The sequence below is a fragment of the Rhea pennata genome, chromosome 10, assembly GCF_028389875.1.
Source record: "Rhea pennata isolate bPtePen1 chromosome 10, bPtePen1.pri, whole genome shotgun sequence".
In the NCBI taxonomy this organism is placed as follows: domain Eukaryota; kingdom Metazoa; phylum Chordata; class Aves; order Rheiformes; family Rheidae; genus Rhea; species Rhea pennata.
The window spans coordinates 433,126-449,065 of record NC_084672.1 but is presented as its reverse complement, the minus strand read 5'-3'; the positions used below and the strand labels follow the sequence as shown (position 1 = coordinate 449,065).

The 15,940-nt window shown below is 69.8% G+C and overlaps 1 protein-coding gene across 1 annotated transcript; it reads right to left on the bottom strand.

Annotated features, from left to right (window-relative positions):
- On the bottom strand, positions 1–14,621 carry FURIN (furin, paired basic amino acid cleaving enzyme). The gene is made up of 16 exons (XM_062583565.1): positions 14,569–14,621; positions 12,004–12,381; positions 8,235–8,333; positions 7,564–7,659; positions 6,862–6,990; positions 6,492–6,568; positions 6,295–6,383; positions 5,954–6,126; positions 4,738–4,950; positions 4,332–4,432; positions 4,101–4,204; positions 3,755–3,872; positions 2,641–2,820; positions 2,427–2,551; positions 1,995–2,111; positions 1–1,907 (listed from the first exon to the last, which is right to left on the bottom strand). The coding sequence occupies exons 2-16, from the start codon at positions 12,181–12,183 to the stop codon at positions 1,339–1,341; spliced, it is 2,370 nt and encodes a 789-aa protein (XP_062439549.1). The 5' UTR covers positions 12,184–12,381; positions 14,569–14,621; the 3' UTR covers positions 1–1,338.
- Between the last annotated feature and the right edge of the window lie 1,319 nt (positions 14,622–15,940).

Here is a 15,940-nt window from a genome sequence, read left to right as displayed (position 1 = left end):
GCTGGTTTGCATAGTTCTGAACATTTAATAACTCAGTCTCTCTAGCGTTATATCCACATCCATTAAATTAAAAACAGGCTCAGGAGGCAGCTCCTGGCTGATTAAATTACAAGAAAAAATTACTGTGCACCAAAAAGTTATTATAGAAAAATAGTCCTGTGGCCCCCGGCGGGTGACACCGTGCCGGGGCTGGCGGTGGGCGCCATCACTGTGGGGCGGCGCAGCCCCCGTGCGCGGGGGCTGCGGAGGGGGTGCACGGCCCCGGCCCAGCCCCAGGGGCTCCGACTAGGGGCAGACAGATTGTCACTGAGGGGGGCAAGGCACGTCGGGGGGCAGGGGAAGCGTGCTGGGGCGCTGCCGCAGGAAGGGCCACGTCCCCGCACGGGCAGGAGCACGGGGCAGAGCTGCCCCCGGCACCGAGCGGTGCCCAGGCACCGGCAGCACACCCGTGCGTGGAGGGCTGAGCTGGGTGCGGCACGGCATGGCACAGATTGGGCACGGGCCGGGGCACCGTCCCCACTGCCCTGCAGGGCAGCGAGGCACCACGTCCCTGCCGTGGCAGCAGGGAGGGGGAGGCAGCGGGAAGCAGGCAGTGACAGCCCAGGCCTGGCCATTATTGCTGTTGAAGGGCACGGGCAGACGGAGGCAGCTGGGGCCAGGCGGGTGCCAGGGGCTGCGGGGACAGAGGGACCCCGTGGCCCAGCTGGCGCAGGGCAGAGCCCCCTGCCCTGTGCTGCAACCCCAGCCAGCAGACGCCCGGGCAGGGCTCCGGCTGCCAGCGCAGGCCAGCAACGGTGAGGGCCGCCGCGGCCCCCAACCTCACCAGCGCCTAGTGCAGGACAGACACAGGGCCTGGATCGGCGGTGCAAAGCCAGGACGGTGCCAAGCAAGAGATGGCAGCAGCAGGGCCCCTGGATCAGCGTAGGCTGTGGGATGGTGCCAGACATGGGACAGCAGCAGCAGGGCTCCCGGAGCAGCCCAGGCTAGGGGGTGGTGCCAGACACGGGACAGCGGTAGTGGGGCCCCCAGAGCAGCCTGAGCCCCAGTACAGTGCCAAGTGCGGGACAGCGACAGTGGGGCCCCCGGACGGTGCCGAGTGTGGGACGGTGGCAGCGGGGCCCCCAGGAGCAGCCTAGGCCCCAGGACGGTGCCAGACACGGGATGGCGGCAGCGGGGCCCCCGAAGCAGCCCCATGCCGCAGGATGGTGCCGAGCACGGGACGGCGGCAGCAGGGCCTCTGGAGCAGCTGGAGCCCTGGGGAGCGGACGGGAGCAGAGTCCGGGCCCCTCTGCCTGGCCGGCCCCGGTGCCGGGCAGGATGGAGGGGCCAGAGGGCTCATCAAAGGGCACTTTGGTCTCTGATGAAGGCAGTCCTCTCACTGTGAGCCTCGTACTCCTCACCGTCCGAGTCGGAGGGGCCCTCCTCTTGCCACACATCCGAGGGCAGCCCCTTGTAGGAGATGATGCCGCTGTCCAGGGCGTAGACCTTCACGCCCCGCAGGCTGAAGCCCGAGCGCAGCTGCAGCGCCAGGAAGACGGTGACAAAGATGACGATGATGAGGAGGCAGCTGAGGCTGGCAATGAGGACGGGAAGGTTGGCAGGCGGGGGGGCCTCGGTCAGCGCCTCGCCGTCAGCCAGGGCAGGCGACGCACGGCTGCTCTGCGTCTGGTGGGAGCAGGACAGGTCGAGGCTGCTGAAGTGCGAGTGTGCAGGGCAGGTGAGGCACTCGTTGGCCGTGGGCCCCGAGCAGGTGGCGCAGGAGGGGTGGCAGGGCAGGCACAGGTGGGGCGAGATGGGCTCCACGCTGTTCTCCAGGGTGTAGTGTGTGCTCTGGACGCCGGGCGCGAAGCCCGGCGGGCAGTGCTTCAAGCAGCTCTTCTGGTGCAGGTAGTACCCCTCCTCGCAGACTGAGGGAGAGGCAGTGGTCAGGGGGCACCGGGCAGCTGGGCCACTCCATGGCCGGGCGCCAGCGCTCCCCCTCGCCCCACACTCACCCACGCAGGTCTGGCTGGATGTCAGCGTCTTGCAACCGCTGCTCTCCAGCTGGTTGGAGAGACTTGGGGACTCAGTCGCCGTGCCGTAGAGCACCAGCGTGAACTTGGTCAGCGTGCCTGCAAGGACACGGCGGGGTGAGGAGCCGCCGCTGCGCCCCCCGGGCTGTCCGCTCCCGCTCCGGGCCCCGGGAGTGGCCAGGCTGTTGCCCAGCGCCCAGCAGAGCCCAGCCCTGGCCCAGGACAGGCCCATGGCGCCACCGGGTCATGGGCACCGGTACGGCATGGTGCCAACCTGCTGGGACCCCGCGTCCCCTCCCGGCCCCGGCCGAGGCACCGCCAGCACCCACTGCGCCCGTGGGAGATGCCAGCAGCTCACGCCGCTCCACGTGCATTCCCAGCCCGGCAGTAGCAGGGATCCCGGCCCAGCCCTACCGTAGTTGTTGGCATCACTAGTGTTCTCGATCTCCAGCACCCAGTCCCCAGCGGGGTCCTCGTCCCAGGAGTGCGTCGTCATGAAGGCCCAGTCGTTGAAGCCGTCCGCCGAGTAGTCGTGGGGCCTGGGGCGAGAGCGGGGCAAGATGTATCCTGGACCTGCTCGCGCCTGCCCAGCCGGGGCCCCCGGCGGTGCCCTGCCACCAGCACCTACCGGGAGGCCAGGAGGGTGGAGCGGGTGCCCATGGGGCTGACGAGGTGGATGGCCAAGTCCCCCCGTCGGTTGTAGGACAGCGTCAGCCTGGCCTGCACGTGCTCCAGCCGGCTAACATAGTTCGCCTTCCCCAAGCAGGCGTCCACCTTCCGCCGAACCTCCAAGCGCTTCCCGATGTCCCTGCCCAGGAAAGCCGAGGGTGACGGGAGCCCCGGTGAGTGGGTGCCGCAGAGCCCTCGGTCCGGCCCAGCCCGGCCCGGTGGGCGGCGCTGGCGGGGCTCAGCCCCACAGCGGCCGGGCTGAGCCTCCTCCCCACGTGGCCCCGAGCAGAGCACAGCCGCGGTGGCACCCGCGACTCGCCCCCGTTCCCGGAAGGGCTGGGGGGGCTTCGCCCTGCCCAGCTGCCGCTCCTGAATCCCTGCTCTGTGCCCGCCGTGAATGGGCCCTTTCTTCGCCGGACACGGGGCCAGCACCGCCCCACGGGGCCCCGCCAGCCATGGGACAGGGCGCCGGAGCGGCCCCATCCCGCGGCCGCCGCGCGGGGCCGGCTCCCGCCCGCGGAGCCCGGCGACGCCGAGCACGAGGAATGTCGGTCCTGCGCCAGCGGGGCCCGCACCGGCCCCCGCGCACCGAGGCTGCAGTCCCGAAGGAGCAGGCAGGGCACCAAGCAGAGCTGGCAGCCACTGCACCCAGGGACGGGAGCGCCCTGGCCGCGGCCACACGAGACGCGGCACATGCTGCGCGGCAGCCGCAGCCAAGTGGGAGTAAAAGGAGCTTCTGTCTGACCCCTGAAAAGCCCCTCTGTCTGACGCCTCGTGCTTGCTGCTCCCAAAACCACAGCATCCCAGTCTGGATGTCTCCCCACTAGCCCTGCCCAGCTGGAGCAGGAGCAGGAAGCACTGGCACCTCCCAGAAACCAAGCTGAAGGCAGCTTTGCCAGCCCTTCCCAGGCTCTCCTGAGATGGTGCCCCACTGGATGAAGGGTTGAGGACACAGCTCAGCTCACGAGATCCTCCTTGTCCTGGGGCCAAGACCCTCCCCAGCCTGGCTCCTGGGTGGAGCTGGGCACGTGGCAGGCGCTGGGCAATGCCCACCTGCGCTCACCAGCCCTTACTTCGGCTCCGTGAGGATGTCGATGACGCATTTCCTTTGAGGTCCCACCGTGGTCCAGTTCTTGGCCAGGCTCACCATGGCCCCAGCATCCAGCAGGCCGTAGCCGTAGGAGTGGCTGACTGTGGACAGAGGCGGTCAGGGAAGCGAGGACATCCCTGAAGGAGCCCACGCACCGTCCCGGCCGGCGCCCGCGCGCTGCTCTGCTCACGGTGCAACGCACCGCTCTGCCTCCTCCGCCCTTCCCGGGGCCACTGCGGTGCTCTGCCCCCAGCGCCCCGGGCTCACGGCGCTCCAGGACACGACCCCCAAGCCCGGCCCAGCCCGCCAGAACCCAGCGCCCCGGGCACCTTTGCGGCCGACGCCGTTGGTGACCCAATCGTTTGCGTTGAGGTGCGCCGGCTTCGATGTCTGCACCACCAGGTGCTGCATGTCCCGCCACGTCAGGTTCTTGCTGCAGGGAGAGGAGAGGCTCAGACACCGACACAGCTCCTCCCGGCCCCGGCTGAGTCCCACGCTGAGGTCCATTGGCTCACGCAGGGCTTCAGCCTCCCCCCACCCCGCTCTGCGCCTGGCCTTACTTTGCCTCCAGGGCGAGGGCAATGATGCCGGCAGCAAGGGGGGCTGAGGCCGATGTCCCCGTGTGCGATTCGGTGCACTTCTGTCTCAGGTCAGTTGTCACCTGCAAGAAAGAGCCCGAGGGTAAGAGATGCAGCACCAGCTGGTCCAGGCCGTCGACCGGGAGCTCGTCTCCAAGGCACGTGCATCCCCGCTGAGGGATGCGGGGCGGAACGGCCGACCTGGCCTGATCTCACGAGAGCAACCCGCAGGGCCGCTGCATGGCGGAGACCCACATGCGGAGCGGGGCCGGCTCCGCACACCAGCGGCGCTGCCACCGCACCCCGGCACGCTCGGCCCCAACCCCGGCTGCAGCTCGCCGCCCCTCCACGAGCTCCCAGCCCGTCGGCACCAGCAGCCCAGACTCACGATCTGCTTCTCGTTCTGGTTGCCGCTGCTGTAGGTGGTGGCGAGAGTGGAGGAACAGGCCTCGCTGTACCAGGGCACGTTGCCGTACTGCGTGGTGCTGCTGATGGACAGTGTGTAGATGCTGTTGGTGTAGCCGTCGCAGTTGCAGCTGTCGTGCTCGCGGCCCCCGTTCCCGGACGCCCAGACGAAGATGGAGCCGAGTCCCCCACGGCCCTAGACATGGAGGCAGGGCGAGGGCTAGTGCCGGGGCACTGCTCCTGCTGCCGGGGAGCTTACAGGCAGTCCTGGCCCCAGAGTGCCTTTAGTCCCAGCGGCAGAGACAAGACCATGAGCACGTGCAGCCGGCACCCCAGGAGCCCCGGTGCTGCTGGGTTGCCCCGGTGCGGTCTCCCAGCACCGCCTCCGCAGTGCCGTCATGCTGCGTGACATGGGTTGGGAGCAGAGGAGACACAGGGCAGCTCCGCAGAGGCTGTGGGCGCTGCCCCCCAAGGCAAGGAGCTCCGTGGCAGCAGGCGCTGCAGCAGGGGGGTTCCCAAGAACTGATGTCTTTCCCTGCCTGGAAATGATCCAGGCTGATTTGAGGGGTTTGTGTGGGATTCGCAGCTGCCTGGCAGCCCCGCCAGAGCCCCGCAGAGTGGTACCACCAGCTGCTGAACGCCGTTCACAGCACGTGCGACCGGGCGGCGCGGCCCAGCCGGGCGGGTTTGGCAGCCTTGCCTTGCACAGCACACGTCTCTCCGTGCAGGGAACCCCAAGCAGAAACACGCAGCGCAGACGAACCATGTAGGCTGCATCATGGCTCAGCCAAGGCAAAAGCAGACTGACAGCAGGCGAGGAGAGCGGGGAGGGAGGACAGGCAGCAGGAGCACGGGTGAGCTGCTGGCACGCATCGGGACAGGAACCAGCGCAGTGTTCACAGAGCAGGGCAGACAGGCCCAGCGCCAGGCTCTGGGGGAGCTTTCTGAGCAGCGAGGACAAGGGCTGCTCGACAAGCACGGCAGGGCACAGGGCTACTCACAAAGGAGAGATAAGCACTGGAAGAGCCATGACTCAGGGCCATCACACAGGAAGAACCGGAAAAACCAACAGTACCAGATTGCAGAGATGGGTGAAAGGCAGCTCACCAGGGAGAGCCAGGACAACGCAGCTGCCCAAGACAAGCAGGGCGGGCCTGGGGGAGAGGCCAGCAGCCGCCCCCGCACGCTCTCCGGCTCACCTGGCTGACCCCTCGGAAGAAGGCCTCCTCCGCCAGCCGGGCCGGGCCGTCCACCGTCTTCCCGTCGTCCTCGGGGCCCCAGCTGGCACTGTAGATGTGGATGTGGTTGGGATTGAGGCCGAGGGAATGGGCCTCCACAGCATCAGTCACCTCCCCATCCAGCATGCGCACGCCTAGGGCCAGAGAGCAGACGTCACTGCGCCGGCGCCGCGCCGGGCCGGCCGGCCCCGCTCGGCACTGCCGCAGCCCAGAGCCCGCTGCCGGCGCCCCACGCTACCGGCTGCCACGGCAGCACCGAGACCCCCCGTCACAGCCGCACCGCCGGGGCAGGGGACGCCCACCTCCGATCCTGGCGTTGTAAGCCACGCCGACGCCGCAGATCCCGTTGTTCGCCACGGCAGCGACCTCCCCGGCGCAGCGCGTGCCGTGCCTGCCGGGGGAATGGCACGCGGCGCGCTCAGGGGGGGCGCGCAGCGGGGCATCCGCACCCCCTCCTGCAGCGGGGCTCCGCCACCCTCGCCGTCGCCTCCTTCCTCACCTGTTGTCGTTCATCTGCGTGTAGCGGGGCTGCGGGTCTGGGTCCTGGTCGTTGACATCAAAGCTAGCCCCTGGATCCTGGAGGACAGACACGGCAGTTACAGGCTGGTGACCCGGGCCACCGCGCAGGGCCATGCCCGAAGCCCACGTCCATGATGCCGGGCTGAGCGATGGAGGGCGCAGCGCTTCCTCCTCCCTGCTGCTCTTCTCCATGCCCCTCGGTGCAGGCACATGCCCTGCCCTGCCCTGCCTTGCCGAGCCCGTGCAGTCCCAGGGCTGAATCAGGCTGACACCCCTGCCCTGACATCTCCCTCATGCGTGTGGTCCAGCCTCAGGAGCCTGTGTGCCTGGGGGGAGCATCCTGCACTTACATAGTTGCCCTCCAGGTCCGGGTGGTTCTTCTCAATGCCATCATCCAGGATGGAGACCACGATGCCCTTGCCGGTGTAGCCCTGCTCCCAGGCCTGACGCACGTTCAGGTCCCGCTGGTTTGTGTTGTACTGCCAAAAGAAGTCCTGGCGATGTGAACTGTGCCCAGCTGCTAGCACAGCAAGGGGTGCACCTGGACCCTCCCGGCCTGGGGCAGGGGAATGCAAGTGGCAGCTTCGGCTCCACTCTTTTGCAGCGCAGGGATGAGGAAACCCCACGGGATTGGGGCAGACAACATGCTCAATCCTTCGTCAAGGGCCCAGAGTGCTGCACAGGGCCAAAGAGGCTGCACGGAAAGGACGCAGCAGCCCTCAGCTCTGCTTGGGCCCAATGAGCAAAGCTGCCTTCGCAGAGAACAGACCTGCGATGGCCACCCGAGCTCGACCCTGCAGACAGCAGCACACGTACGGTCCCAAATCCGGGGATAAGCAAGGGGCCGGCTGCCCCACCAGCGTAGCCCCAGGCTCTCCCCGGCTCTGCCGACGTCGCTTTCAGGGAACACGCAGCTCTGCTCACGCAGCCCCTCGGCCGGGGTCAGCAGGCAGCCTGACAGCCCCCTGCACCCGCACCGCTGGCACCAGCGTGCCGCGGAGCTGCCCCCTCGCCCAGGCGCCGCGCAGCCCCGGCACGCTGCCGGCGCTCACCAGGTACCACTGCTGCGGGAACTTGGGGTCGGTGGGCTCCATGAAGACGTCTCGCTTGGTCCTGCGCTTTGCCACCTGCTGCTCCAGCCAGTGCACCTGGGGGAGGGACGGGAGGGAGCTGCCGCACCGCGCCACGCCGCAGCCCTGCCTGCCCTCGCCGGCAGCCAGGCCGCCGCGCCGGCTCCCGGGGCGGCCAGCAGCTCCCCCTGCCTCTCAGCCGGCCCGCAGGGCTCTGCCCGGGGAGCTCACAGCCCGCTCCGGACCCAGAGCCAGGAGCGGGCGGCAGGCCCAGCAGGGCGGCCCTGCCCGGCCGCAGCAGGCGCCGGGCGTCACGCCACGCGCGGCTCGGCTCCAGCGGAGCGCCGGCCGGGGCGCTGAGCTCCGCTGAGCGCGGCTGGCAGCCCGGACCCGCCGGCCGCCGCCCCGTGCCGCACGCCCCGCCGGGCACGGCACGCCAGCCGCAGACCTGGAGACCGCGCCGGCCCGCTGCGGCCCGGCACGCCTCGCCCCAGGCGCCGGGGAGAGAGCGCTCCGGGGAGCCGAGCCTGTCCTGCCTTCTGGGAGCACAGGAGGCCCGCCTCGCCCCGGGGCCCGCGCGCCACCTGCGGCTCCTAGCACCAAGGCCAGGCCCCCCAGGAGGGGGGCAGGGACCCACGGCGCACAGCACCTACCTGCGGCTCCCTGGCCAAGCGGCTGTGCCGGGGCTGGTGGGGCGAGAGCGAGCGCTTCACTACGCCACTGTGCCGAAAGTGGTAATAGTCGCCAAAGATCTGCAACAGAGGAAGGGGTGAGACGGGCACAAGACCCTGACTCCCAACCCTCCCTCCTGCGAGCCTGGGCCAAGGACCAGCACCGCACGAGCCTCCTGGGGCTGCCAGCGAGCTGAAGAGGCACCGCGGGGCCCAGGGCGCTCGCTGGCCCCTTCCCCAGCACATAAAACCCTGCAAACGTCACCCTGCGCCAGAGCGTCCGCCGCGCTCGGGCACGACCAGCAACGGCAGAGCAGAGTGTGGGCGACCACGGACAGAGAGCGGCGGGGCGCAGCGCAGTGCCAGCCCCAGACCGGGGGGTCGGGCTGGTCGGCTCCGGGACGGGGAAGAACACGGCGCCAGCGGGGCCCAGCTGGGCCCGGGGCCACGCAGCCTCCCAGACGGTTATTTTTAAACCCTCTGCAGTCCTGTCATTTCCGTCTCCCCTCCGGCACATCCTGGAGGCTGGCCCCGCTGCGGGGCGGCCCGCGCCGCCCGCGGGAGAAGGGGCCAGAGTCAGGGCCGGGGCCGGAGCCCACCCGGCGGCCGCGGGAGCAGCCCAGCGTGGGCTGCCTGCCGGCACGCTGCACACTGGCCAGGGGATCGCGGGGAGACGGCCTCCGAGGACGGCTCAGGACCCGGCTGCCCCGGCACGCAGAGCTGATCAAGCCTGGCCGCACGCCGCTACCCCAGCCGGCTCCGCAGCCGGCGCTGCCGGGACAAGCCCCAGGCAGAGGCCGCAGCTCCGGCCGCGCCGCTGACGGCCCGCGGCCGCCGCCCGCCTCGCCGCGCTCTGCGGGGACGTGCCCCACACGCCCGGCGCTGCACCGCCGAGGGCGGCCTCTCCGCCCCCCGCGGCACGGCTCCTCGCGCGCCGTTCCCGCGCGCTGCTGCTCCGCCAGCAGCGAGAACGGAGCCGGCTCGTGGCGGGCCATGGCTGCAGCGCCGGACGGCGGGAGCGGGCGCCGCGGTCAGGGCTGCAACCACAGCTACATCACCAGAGCCGGCTGCTGCTGGCAGCAGGCACCGGCCCCGGGGAAAGGGCAGGCAAAGCCCCAGCTTCGCTCTGCCCCGTCCCGCACACGCGCCCCCGAGCTGGGGCCACGACACGGAGCGCGCTCCCAGCGCGGTCCCTGATCAAGCCCACGCCGCGCCAGCAGCGCTGCCCAGGGAACGGCAGCAGCCCCGCGGCACGGCTCGCGGCACGGCGCTGCGCTCCCTGGCGCGGACGGCAGCCGGGCGCCGCTCCTGCCAGCGCGGCCGCTGCGGTCCGGCCTCTGGCACGCGAGCGCCTGGGCACACACAGGGCACGAGCGGGCAGCAGGGAGGACCAGCCTCCGGCAGCAGCTCCGCGCCGGCTCCCTGCAGGGCACGGGCGCCTTGTCCTGTCACATAGCCCTGCCCCTCTGGAGCTGCAGCAGCCAAGAGGAAGCTTGGAAATAGACCTCGGCCTGTTCCCCAGGGCACACTGCACCCCTCCAGCACAGCCCACGATGCCCGACGGTTCAGGCCATTTGGGAACTGCTAGGGAAAAAGCCGCAGCACGCAGGGGAGCAGAGCGAGCAGGGACGCAGCAGCCCTGCTGTGCTCGCCCAGCGCACCGCCACCCTCTCTGGGTAAGAGCACAGTCCCGATGGTTCCCACAGGCAGACCTCTGCCTGCTCATCGGACACGACTGGGTCTGCAGGGACAGCGTGGCGCTGCTGGGCCCGGGGGCTCCCCAGCGCCTGGCCAGGACCTCCCGCGGGCAGCAGCCGTGGATTTCGCCAGCACCCTCCACCCCTGCCTGATCCGGCAGCACCTGGCCCCCCTTCTTTGCCCGTCCCAGGGCAGGGATGACTGCGCTCCGCTCTCTGCAGTCACCCAGGACACTGTCGAGGCCAGGTCCCTGCCCGGGCACAAGCACACGGCCCAAGGGGCGCCCGTGCTCGACCGCCATCCGCCCGGGGGCCGCAGGCAGAGGTGCAGCAGGGAGCACGCCAGGACGGCGTGCCTGCGAGGACAGTGTCCAGACACCAAACCGAGGCCAGGATCCTTTCAGATAAGGACCCCGAGGGCCTCTCGCTGCAGCACTGCCAGAAGCACCCAGCTTTCCTCCGCCTCCCTCCTCTGGGCTGGCTGCCGCATCCTGTCCCAGCAAAGCAAACACCCCCAGGAGGAGCCGCGGGAGGGAAAGTGCAGCCTCCTTCCACCTCTGCTCTCCCCAGCGGGCCAGCTCAGACACCTCTGCCAGGAGCAGGCTCCCTATGCCAGCCAAGCCTGGTCCCGCCGCACAGGCACTGGGATGGGCTCCAGGCTCAGGGAAAACATGCCCAGACCAGCGCTTCCCATTGCAGTGCAGCTGACATCTCTCCAGTGCGCTCGGTGCTCCTGCTCTGCTGGGAGCTCAGAGAGCCCGGTGGGAAGGTGCCAACCCGTGGCACAGCACAGCCCCGTGGGAGAAGGCGGGTGCTGCTCCAGCCAAACTGGGACACTCCGCAGCACCTCGGGGGGCTGAACAGACCCGGGCTCACCACTCAGCCCCTCGCTGGCCTCCTTTCCCCAGGAAAACCCCAGAGCTGGGGGCTCCGGTGGCTTCCTGCCCCGCACGGCCAGCAGAAGGCGGCGAGCTGCTCCCCGCGCAGCCACCTTCCCCACCCCGCGGCTGCTTGCAGACAGCTGGTTCACAGCAAGGTCTTGACACTGCAGCCACGAATTGTGCAACTTCCTCTGGGATTTCACCCCGAGCTTCCTTCCTGCCAGAGCCAGCGCAGCTGAGCACCAGGCTCAGCTGCCAGGGCACAACAAATCTCCAAGCTGGGGGACGACAGCAGTCACTTGCCCTGGCTCCCCCCAGCGCGCCCTGCGGTTCTGTGGGCTTGCGCAGAAACACCCGGCCCCGCTGCTCTGACTCGCTGTGCCCGCACGGGCAGCCGCCCACGGGCTGCCCTCTACCCAGGCCTGCGGACACACCAGCCCCGCAGGATCTCCCCAGCCCCGTTCCCGCGGCTGCTGTGCGAGCTGTGCTCAAAGGGGCGGCGCACCCCGTCCGGACTGCGACGCCGTGGCGAGCAGAGCCCTGCCGCAGCTACGGCCGAGCCAGGGCCCCACGCGTCCGCCCTGGAGCAGGGACGGCGCGGGGCAGCAACGGGCAGGCACCGCCGCACGGCACGGCCAGCCGCCGGAGCAGGGCGCACAGCCACCCTCGGGCTGCCGTCTCCTGCCCCAGGACAGGCCGACCGATCGAGCCACGACGCCCGCTCTGGGCAGCTCCCGCCGCGCCGGGTGCAAGAAACCCTGGCTGTCAGGGAAGGGCTGGCAGGAGAAGGAAGCAGCACAGCCAAGCACCCCGCCTGGCACATCAGGAGCTCTGCCAGCTGCCCCGGGCCTCGCAGCATCGTGCCAAGCCCCGCTTCCATGCCCGGACGCCTCCGGAGCCAGAGCCCAGCTGCCAGAGCGAGCAGCACCGCGCCGCCGAGCGGCACGGCCCCGGCGGCCGGCAGTGCCGGGCCCGCGGCAGCGCTGCCCGGAGCGCGTGGGACGTGCGCCCCTCCGCCATCCCCCCTTCGCCAGCTGGCGGACGCGGGCTCCGCCAGGGCAGGGACACGGGGCTCCGCCGCACACGGGCGGCCGCCTCGTCCCACCAGCTCGCGCAGACTGCGGCAATCCCAGCTGCCGGCAGCGCGCACTGTCTGGGCAAGGGGGCACTTACCGGGCCCAGGTTGAGGAATCCATGCTTCTTGGCCAGCCTGTCCGCCTCCTGGGGCCCTGCAGGGACCAGAACGGCCCAGGTGTTGGTGTAGACACGCTGGGCTAGCACCTCTGGGGCCAGGAGAGCGAGGGCAACCACCACCGTGCACAGCAGGAGCAGCGAGCAGGGCCTCAGATCCATCAGCGTATCGGGGCTTCCTCCAGCTGGGGAGCACCAGGGTCCGGGCAGCGGCGGCCCAGCGGCCTCTTGGCGTCAGCGCCCCGAGGCGCTCCGGCCCCCGCGCCGCCCCGCTGGCCCCCGCGCCGTCTCAGCGACCATGGGGACGCAGCCCAGACAGCCGGGCCCCCGGCAGCACACCGGCCGGCACAGCACCAGGAGCTGCAGAAAGAGGGGACAGCGGTCAGACTCGCCCTGCGCCGGGGCACGGAGGCAGCCCCCCGCTCCCCGCCTCAGCTCGGACCGTGGAGCCAGACGTGGGGGGGCCGCAGAGCCCCGGAGCCGGTGCTCCCCGTGTCAGAGCTGCTTCTCCCCTCGCTGTGCCCAGCCGCGCTCACGCTCCGCACTTGCAAACAGCTGAGACAAACTGCAGGGCAGGAGGCGCCGCCGCAGACAGCACCTCCCTCCTCCGCAGCTGCCCGGGACTGGACAGGCCAATCCGGGCAAGAAACTGGGAGCAAGCGGGAGGGGAATCGGCCTCTCTGGTCACCAGGAGATGCCCACAGAGCCCCGGCTCCTCCTCGCCCCAGCCCGCCGGCAGAGGCACCATGGCCAGAGCCATGGCTCACGCGGGGCTCCCAGGGCCGGAGGGAGGAGAGGGCGCCAGGCTGCACGCTGCTGCCTCTCTCTGCCGGAGCGCAACAGGGCAACTGTGCCGTGGGGGCACGCGTCGGCCCTCGGGGAAGGACCTCACCGGCCGGGGACAGCAAGGGGAGGGAAGGAGGACGCCGGCGAGGGCTGTTGCTGCCTGGTCAGCTGAGCCAAGGATCTGAGCACCTCTGCTATCTGCTCTCAATCAGATAGCGGCGAGCGCCTTGTTGCCTGTCATCATCAACAGCTCAGCTCTGCCCTTCTCCGGGAGCACAACATGGTGACACCAGCGTGAGTCATCTCCAAAACACACAGGAAAGAGCCACAGGGACCGGGATAAGGAACACACACCTCCTCCAGCGTGGAGACATGCACGCAGGGACGCTGGAGGACAGCTCACACGGCCTCAGTGGGGCAGCAGCAAGAGACCGGGAAAGGCAGGGAGCAATCAAAGCAGGGGCAACCCCCACTTAATGCAAAGGAGACTGCTACATTAAGACAGTCAGAGGGGAGGCTCTACACACTGAGCTCCAAAGGGATCATGAAATATCTGGGCATGTTTCAGAGAGAGCAAGAAAGGCAGGAGTCAGCAATGCCGCGGAGGAGACGGGCTGGGCAGGGCCGAACCCCATCCCCCTCTAGCAAGCAGAGGGCCACAGCATGCAGCCAGCCTGCGGCAGCGTCCAGAAGGGAAGCAATTCCTGGCAGCAGACTCGAGACCCTGCCACAGGCTGCAGTGTGCAGACAGTGCAGCGATTCAGACACGCTGCAGCTCCCCCTCCAGAGACCAGGCCTCGGCCAGCTGAAAGCTCAGCAGGTCTGCCGAGGCACCGGGAGCAGCCAGCACCGAGCGGGGCTGGAGGGAAGCCCTGCTTCCCACATCCTGCCAGGGCCAAATCACAGCTTCCAGTGGGAAGGAACCTCCGAGCCCCAGGGATGGGAACAAACCACCCAACGAGCGGGAAGAAGGCAACCAGGACAGCGCAGGGCTGCGCCGCGTACCACAGCCCTGGCTCAGGGCGGACGCCAGCAGCTCACCCTCCCCGCGCACGGGGGACGGAGCTGCCCAGAGGCCCTGCATGCAGCACGACGCCCGGCGCGGCCAAACCCCACAGCTCGTGGGGCACCAGGCCGCGTAGGTCTTGCCCACCAGCCCGGCCTCATGCAGCGTGGCATTGCCGCACTGCCCGCGGCCGCAGACAGGGCAGCAGGCCTGGCGCTCTCCCGAGCGTCGCTGGACGCCAGCGCTTCGCGATACACCGGATCTTGCTGCCACGAGGCAGCGATCCAGGGGCTGCAGCAGCCCGGGCTGCCGGCTTCCCCAGCGCGGCCGCAGTGTCCCCAGCTGCGGAGACCTTCGCACGGGGCTCACGGCACGAGGCCTGGAAGCTCCCGGTCGAGGTCCCTAGGGCCAGGCCCCGGCCAGAGGGGGACAGGAGGGCGCAGGGCCGCGGCCGGGCACGCTGCCGTCGGGGCGGCTCCACGCTGCCGAGCAGCGCAGCGGCCGCGCTGCGCGCAGGGACGCGGTGAGCAGAGTCCCCCCGCGCCCGGCCGGGCGGACTTCGTGGCGGTGCGGCGGGGCCGCCTGCGTGGCCGGGGCTCCCGGCGCCGCCGCGGAGCGCCCCGAGCCGCCGCCGCCCCGTCCCGCGCGGAGCCGCCCCCGCCCGCGCGGCCCCGCCGCCGCCGCCCCGCCGCCCCCGCGGCGGAGCGGGGCCGAGCCCCGGCCCGGCCCGGCCCGCACCGGCGCGGCGCCCTTACCGCGGCGCGGGCGGCCCTGCCGCTCCTGTCCCGCCGGCGGCCGGGCCCGTCTGGCGGCGGCGCCGCCGCGTCACGTCGCGGGGCAGCGCGGAGCCCCCGCCCCGGAGCCGGGCCCGGCCCAGGCAGGGGCGGCCGGGGCGCCGCGCGGGGCCGCTTGTTTACGCGCAGCAGCTGTCAGCGCCGCCGCCCCGCCCCGCGGGACCGCCCGCCGCGGCCGGCCCGGCCCGGCCCGGCTCGGAACGGCCCGGAACGGCCCGGAACGGCCCGGCGCTCCGCGGCCCGGCGCGGCGCGGCTCGGCCGGCCCGGCTCGGCTCGGCGCGGCCCGGCGCGGCCGCCGCTCCGCCGGGCGCCGCCGGATGCCGTCACCGCCGCCGCCCCGCCCGCGCCGCCGCAGCCGGTGCCGGCGCCGCGGCGGCAGCGCGGCCGCCCGCCCGCCCGCCCCGTCGGTCCTCCCGCTCCGCTCCGCTCCGCGGCGCCGGCACCGCGCCAGCCCTGCCGCGGAGCCTCCCGGGGAAACGTGCGGGAGAGCAGCAGCACCAGGAAAATCAATCACGCTCTAGTTTCAAATTTCAGGAGACGGACTTCCACCAAGGAGAAAAGGTGAGAAGTGAACTGCAGTTCATTTCAGCTTCAGTCATTCCTAAAAAACCATCTTGTGTCCCTCGCATGCATAGTATCCACATTGAGAGCAATGCAAAAAGCAGTTCAAGAAAAGAAACAGCTGAACCCAAACTGACCTGAATCCTCTACTCTTCAGAAGGGGGTTCAGAGAAGCCCAGGATAAGAGCAGATCTTAAATCTCCTGACAAAGAGAAGGAAGTCACTTAGATATCATGATCAAGATTATAAAGCATTAGCAATCGTACAGGAAACAGTCACCTTGGTAACTGAGATGCTGAGAACAACCCAGAAAATCTGGCACAGAGTAGTTTTCTTTGTTAAAGTAGGTTAGTTTTGAAGGGCAAATATCTGATTATAACATCACTTCAGAAACAGGAACTCTGGCTTGCTGAGGTGATAATGACATCTGTCCCCCAAAAGTCCCTACTGGAAATGCAAACTGCTCGAGTTCTGGTACGTCAGAACTGACCCTGGGGCCCGTCATCCCGACCGGCGAGCAAAGCCCTGCGCTGCTCCCCTGGGGGGCAGCCCCACGCCAGCTCGGCCATCACCGGCCACCCCACAACAACCGTGCCATGAGAAACTGTCCCTTGGATCCTGCAACAGTCAGGGCCGGCCCTGCTCGCTCCCCGGCAGCCCTCCCGCTGTCCCAGTTCTTCGATGCAGGGCCAATGTCTGGAGCCGCTCACAGAGACAGGGGGTCTCCCAAGTTCACGTGTTCTTGAAGCAGGTCCTAAATCTGATGATAGC

Coding starts and splice junctions, on each gene's coding strand:
- FURIN (XM_062583565.1), bottom strand. CDS start 12,183: ATGGATCTGAGGCCCTGCTCGCTGCTCCTGCTGTGCACGGTGGTGGTT. Junction 4,205..4,331: donor GCCCTCGCCCTGGAGGCAAA/GTAAGGCCAGGC, acceptor CTCTCCCTGCAG/CAAGAACCTGACGTGGCGGG. Junction 2,552..2,640: donor TCCACCCTCCTGGCCTCCCG/GTAGGTGCTGGT, acceptor CTCTCGCCCCAG/GCCCCACGACTACTCGGCGG.